The sequence below is a fragment of the Morone saxatilis genome, unplaced genomic scaffold (genome assembly GCF_004916995.1).
Source record: "Morone saxatilis isolate NCDOM2014 unplaced genomic scaffold, NCSU_SB_2.0 Contig23, whole genome shotgun sequence".
NCBI classification, from domain to species: Eukaryota; Metazoa; Chordata; class Actinopteri; family Moronidae; genus Morone; species Morone saxatilis.
The window spans coordinates 3,022,306-3,028,713 of record NW_023339796.1 but is presented as its reverse complement, the minus strand read 5'-3'; the positions used below and the strand labels follow the sequence as shown (position 1 = coordinate 3,028,713).

Here is a 6,408-nt window from a genome sequence, read left to right as displayed (position 1 = left end):
TGTCTGCTGTTTAAAGTGTTATTCCTTGTTTCAGCCAGTAGATGGCAACATTACTCTGATCTGTAAACGTGACTGACTCATTGTAAAAAATATCAGACATTCATTTGAAAATCGCTTATTTAATGAAATATAATCTAATTTATATTATTGCAAACTTGATCCAAATGTCATTGTTTTTAATTGAAAGTACATTTGCTGTACAATGCTACAGACGCGTTATAAAACAATTTATTGAACCTAATATGACTTTAATATTAGCTATATTTCCTCTTCCACAGTAAACTGAAATAGTTCTCCTTTTCACGCATGCATTTTTCAGTCGAGTTGAACTTTACTACTCCATGAGGGCCTAATAAACGTGTAACAGCCTAGAAAACAGATTCCGAACAGAGCAGCAACCAGGGCAGACAGTGTCTTTAAAGCGCTACGTTGCAGTAAATAACCGCACACTGTAAAACTCTTACTCACTGTCCATTAAAAGTACCAGCAGGTCGTTCAGGCCGCGCAGAGCGAACGCGGAAGTGCGTCGGGGCGACTTCTCTCGCTCCACCCACACACTCTTCGACCTTAAACCGACTCGTCGGTCGACATTTTCGGCACAGCATCATCAGCGCTGACGTGAAACTACGTGAGCGGAGGCACAGGCCGTCCACCCATACCGTAATTAGTGACGAGTCAGACTACGTAAAACTTCGGTAAGTCACTGCAAAGCCGTCACATTTTTGCTCAGCAGCTGTCGGGCAGAGTCGGAGGACAATGTGCAAACACGTCTGCGGTGCGGAACTATTCATTAAAAGTTTGGCTTGCGGGTATTGCGGGACCAACATGGAGTAAAAAAAAAAAAAAAAAAAAAAAAAAAAAAAAAAAAGCGGTTCTTTTTTTTATTTTTTTTATTTCTGCTGAAGTTCAGTAGGCTGCGTCAAGTGTGACGGGGTTAGAAGGATGACGGAAGTTGATCGAAAGGTTTCTCTTCTAAATAAAATGTGTTAAAGAAATTGTCATGAAAAATATCAACGCTTCCGTTTTTATTCCAAAATCCTCTAAACTATCTTCTGTCTTTATTTCTAAACTGTGTTAATAAAATGACCTACCTTTTAAAATAAAAGTATAAAAATGAAATCTAGTGGGTTGCAGTGCAGCTTATTTTCACTCTGTGTCACTGAAATAGGGAAGTCACATTTGTCTTTGTGAAATTTCTTGAACTTTATGATTGAAAGTTACTTGAAATACACCAATAAAGAACTGTAGAAATTGTGTTTACAAGTTGGGCTTTTGCTATATTTAGAGAGATTGAAAGTGAAATGAGTCTGTTGTCTTCTGCTTTGACACCCTTGCAGAAATTCTTCTGAAAATTGGGTCCCGGGGATTTTCCTAATCAGATGTTTCACACTTGAAGTAGCAGATAGTAGACAGCATTTGAGATTATGGTTGGAACCAATCTTTATCACAGCCGCCCTGTTGTAGTTTCTCATGAGAAAATTTTCGAAATATTTGATCTAAAATCTGCATTGTGGCTGGTGACTGTGACGCTGGCACAGTTTAACTGATATACACAGTGTCTTTCTAAAAACATTCTTCGTGGAGAGGTTTGCATTTATACATGAAACAACTTCAAACCTGTATTCTACTGTAGTTTTGTTTCGTTTTTTTTTGTCACCTTTAAACCTTAAACATGACAAAAACTCCATTAAAACAGATACAAATACTTAAAGAAACTCCAAGTTTATTGAAGGTATTAAGGTTTTTAATGAAGCCATGGGTGAGATCCATGAAGCAATATCCTTTTTAACAAAAGGCCCATACTGTAGCCCTGCGAAAAGCAAGTTTGGTATCACATAAAAAAGAAAATAAAAGGAAGGCCTTCGTCGGCCTCAGAATTAGTATTAATAGTCTGTCTGTCTGTCTGTCTGTCTGCCTAGGTGACTGAATATGGATACCCCGGTCTCACCTCAGTTGGACAGCAGTTTAAATGACTCAGTGACAGATGGAGAGGAGAACCACAGTGAAACCAGTCCATCTCCTGCAGCTCCTCCTCAGGTATACACACACACACACACACACACACACACCTTGTTATAAAGTCTTATTTAGCTCTTTAAAATGATAGAGAAGGTACAGCAGCACTTAAATGTTCATGGATACGCATGCAGCATGAGATATTTCACTTGTTGAAATGTTGACTAAAGATGACTTTCTCTTCTTTTACACCACACATAGTCATTTTTACAATTGTAGCTTTAGGCATGAACGTATGGATGTGTGTCTGCAGGTGCCGGTGGTTGCAGAGTCTCCCAGTGTGACTGTTGTCCAGCTGTCTGACAGTCAAACGGTGCAGGTCCAAGGGGTCATCCAGGCCCCTCAGACCTCCGTCATACAGTCACCACAAGTCCAGACTGTCCAGGTGAGAGCGTGAGATGCCCCCTGCCAGGATTTCTGCTCGTGTTAAGTTTCAGCTTCTTCAAGAAAAGTCCAAGTAAATTCTCAAGTCATTCAAGACAAGTCCAAATCAAGTCTCAATTATGTCATAGCAGGTTTCAAGTCTCAAGTCACTGAAGTCAAGTCCATGCCAAGTCCCCAGTCTCAAGTCATACAAGACCAAGACAAGACCAGGTCAGATCTATCAGAGCAAGCCTCAAGTCAAGTGTCAAGTTATTCACGACAAGCCCAGGTCATTGGTCAAGTCAATTCAAGTTGAGTCAAGTATTTTAAGTCAAGTCTAAGCCAGGTCTCTAGTCCACTTCAAGTCTGAAGTCATTCGAGTCAAATCAGTCAGTGCAAGTCTCAAGTAATTGAAATCAAGTCTAAATCAAGTCTTGTCTGTCGCAGCAAGTCTCCAGTCTCAGGTCATACAAGACAACTCCAAGTTAAGTCCTCATCTTGGTGCCTTAAGTCAAATTTTGAGCCCATAGCTCCAGCCTATAGCTCTGGTATCACCATTTAAAAAAAGAGAGCTGTTGTGAACACAGATTGAACAGAAAAAACTGTCCACACGAGTACTCGCGTGGACAAGGATTTACAGGTTGTGATGTCAGAGTAGTGGGTTAGTGAATGAGGATTTAGGTACCATGTGTAGGAGGTACTCTGGAATGCATGCGGTCCGATGCAGTGCATCTGTTAATAGGATTGATGTGAGTAGCAGGAGCTGAGGTTTAAGCTCATCAGTCTAACCTTCAAATTCAGGAGATGTTGTTGTTGTGTCTGGGCAGGAGGACAGACACATCAGACAACACACTGACCGGGTGAAGCTGTGTGACGCTGGCTAAAAGTCAGAATGTGATTGTTTCACTGAATAATGCGGTGCAGATGGATGCACGGATGTTGCATTGTTTTCAGCACTTGAAGCAAACGGTTCTTGGATGAAATAACACTCCCCTTTTATCAGTTAGATCTTGCAGCAGGTTTTCTCTCATGTGCAGCTTGGTGTGCAATGCACAGGTTACTTCCTAATTTCGTGAAAAGTATCTTTACGAGGAAACAGGTCAGGAAAGAGTCTTGTGAACTGCACAGTGAAAACTCAGATGTAAACCACAATGTGGTCTTGTTAACTGATTTCAAAGTACTCTGTGCTATCAGTGAGCTTTATCAATAACAAGTTTGACTTCATTGTGGTTACTTTTCATTGTAATAATTACATTGGTATAGTAAATATCATGTATCCCTGATTCTGAAAACAGAGCTTAAGTTTATTAAAGGTTTTGTGTTTGCTTCTGTAAACATGTACTTGACAAACTGTGTCAAGACTAAAACCTGTGTGCAGCAGCAGCAGCAGCCATTGTGCTACTTCTAAACCTATGAGACCTTACCGCATAAATCTAAGAAACGTAGGCCTAACTTCCAATAAATGGATGTGGACACACCATTTTTAAGCCTTTATTTTTGCCACAATGAAATTATGCTTGAAGAAAGGCAGGCATTGACTCACACATTTACAAATAATTACACAGTATATAGAACTCTCTCACTGAAGACAGTTGAGACCTGAGATGGATTGAAAAGATTCCTTCTTTGACGTCATCCTTCTCTTTTACAATTTATCAAACATATTCACTCACAAAAGCAACACCTCCCTCAATGATAACATTTAGCACCAAAGATGTGGCCAAAATGTAAAAAAACAATACTGCGGATCACTCAGCCTTGTTAAACACTGTTTGTTTTCTATAGATTGCCACTGTAGCAGAGTTGGAGGATGACAAGTCAGTCACAGACACTCAGAAGAGGCGGGAGATTCTCTCCAGGCGTCCATCTTATCGGTGAGAAGACGTCAACAGTAGACAAGACGGTGATAAAAAATGCATATGGTGTGTAAAGTCTGATAGTGTTGAGCTGTCTGCGTGGAGTTTATGGAACTCTTCTCTCCCGCAGAAAAATACTCAATGAGCTTTCATCGGATTCACCGGCAGTTCCCAAAATCGATGAGGAGAAGACAGAGGAGGAGGTGCCTGTTTCCAGTGCAGCCTCAGCATCAGTGCCGACCTCCATCTACCAGACCAGCTCAGGACAATATAGTCAGTAAACACACGTCAACAGGGATATTAGCTGAACTTAAAGCAGCCTCAGTTTAGCCACTAAATGGAGTTAATTGAGTCCACTTAAATATTTTATTTCCTGTATAGGGTAGCATGGATGGAAGTGTAGGTTCGGGAAGTATTTTTCCCTCCTGTAAATTTCCATTTGGAGGTTTTTCATGGTCCATATAATTTTCCATCCAGCATTACATGAGACTCCTGGATAATGTAACACATTAGTTATGTATATCTTTTTTTTTTCAAATCAGATGTTCTGTCAGTCGAGTGTGGTTGATGGCTTAAAATACGACTGTGCGCAGCTCCCTCAGTGCTGTTGCTATGGAGAACGTGGAGTACAACCATGAACACAAATCCAAGCTTCAACGTATTCAAAAAGCTTGGATGAGTCAGTCAGGAACAATAAACAGCGTCAGTGGTGCCGCATTTGTCACAAATTAGCTGTGCAGGAAATTCATTTTAGGCCTGGTGATAAATATGGTGAATATGTCTTGCTGCAGTGCTCCTTGGGAGTTGTGGTTGACTTCTTTTAATGAAGTTGTTATGTTTAGTTATAACTGAACTTCCACCCCCACACAGTTGCGTTCACTCAGGGGAGAGCCATCCAGTTGACCAGCCCTGGAGCTGAAGACCTTCAGGGGGCCCAGACCCTGACGATGGCCAGCTCTCCCACCCCGCAGCCAGGGGCCACGATCCTGCAGTGTGCAGCTCAACCCGGAGACTCCCCACAGCAATACTACATTCAGGGAGGACAGGTGCTCATCCAAGGTAGGGTTCAACTGCTTTTGGTGAAAGTGAATGTGTTATGTAAAACGTGGTAATTTGCAGTTCTGGTGATGATACAGTGGTGAAATATAAAATACACAATTTCCTCAAGTACCTTGGAAATCCCTGACATCTGGCAGCATTAGGAATACCATTCATCTTTACAGCGACATAGCATAATTTGAGGCTAAAATGAAAATCTGTGTAAATCAAATTTAAACTGATAATCCACAATTTAAATCATGGGATTAGGACCTGGACAGAATTACGGGATTGTGTAAAAGAAAATGTACGTGGTACACCCACAACCCTGGGTGTTCAGAGCCCTCGCACAGATATTCTTGGGGCCAGTTTATTACCAGCAGGACTGAAAAACATTTGAACTTCAAGCTTAGCTGCAAATAAGTATGATTAGCAATTTTAATATGATAAAGTACTTAAATAACATGTGAAAAAATATTAAGAGTGAACATTATTGTATTGTAAAATGCTGTGTTAAATAAGGCCCCCCCGTCACACTATCCTTCAGTGCCAAGTTCCATACTTTCTGTAAGTATTAGTTTGCCTTAAACCTGTTTTTTTTACAACATGTATGGATTTATGAGTAATACCCTCACTGAAAACAATGGAGGCAAGGTTTTCATAGCAATGACTCATACATTGCTCATGTATCGCCATGAGAGTGCAGTCTAATAGGCTGCCCATTAGTCCATAACTGTTTCATTATGAATTCAATTTGATTTATTGAATTGAATTGAATTCTTAGAGACAGTGAAGCCATTATTAACTAATGGGCAACCTTTTAGACTGTGTGGTTACAAGGCAACATTTCAAGGACACAGACAGCCGCAGTCTGTGTCCACTGTGTTGTGGAAAGGATGGGGTTTCAGTTGGTGCCTTTTTTGTTTTGGGATGGTTTCTCTAACCCTTAATCCTGACATTTAGCCTGTCCTTGAAAATGGGTCTGGATAAATGTAACCTTAATTCCTAAAACTATAAAATGCAGAACATACAAAATAATGTAAGTAATACAAAATATAATAAAATACGGAAAATAAATACAATATACATATACAATCTAAACAAATAGTTTTAAGAATAAGAACGCCTTTATTGT

The 6,408-nt window shown here is 40.2% G+C and overlaps 1 protein-coding gene across 1 annotated transcript in view; it reads left to right on the top strand.

Moving 5' to 3' along the window:
* Nucleotides 1-557: 557 nt before the first annotated feature.
* Nucleotides 558-6,408, top strand: part of crema (cAMP responsive element modulator a) — a 14,566-nt gene continuing 8,715 nt past the window's right edge. The window contains exons 1-6 of the mRNA XM_035670329.1: nt 558-695; nt 1,920-2,037; nt 2,270-2,401; nt 4,165-4,253; nt 4,366-4,508; nt 5,106-5,294. Of these exons, the coding sequence (XP_035526222.1) occupies nt 1,930-2,037; nt 2,270-2,401; nt 4,165-4,253; nt 4,366-4,508; nt 5,106-5,294 (661 nt within the window). The 5' untranslated portion in view covers nt 558-695; nt 1,920-1,929. The remainder of the gene's footprint in view (nt 696-1,919; nt 2,038-2,269; nt 2,402-4,164; nt 4,254-4,365; nt 4,509-5,105; nt 5,295-6,408) is intronic.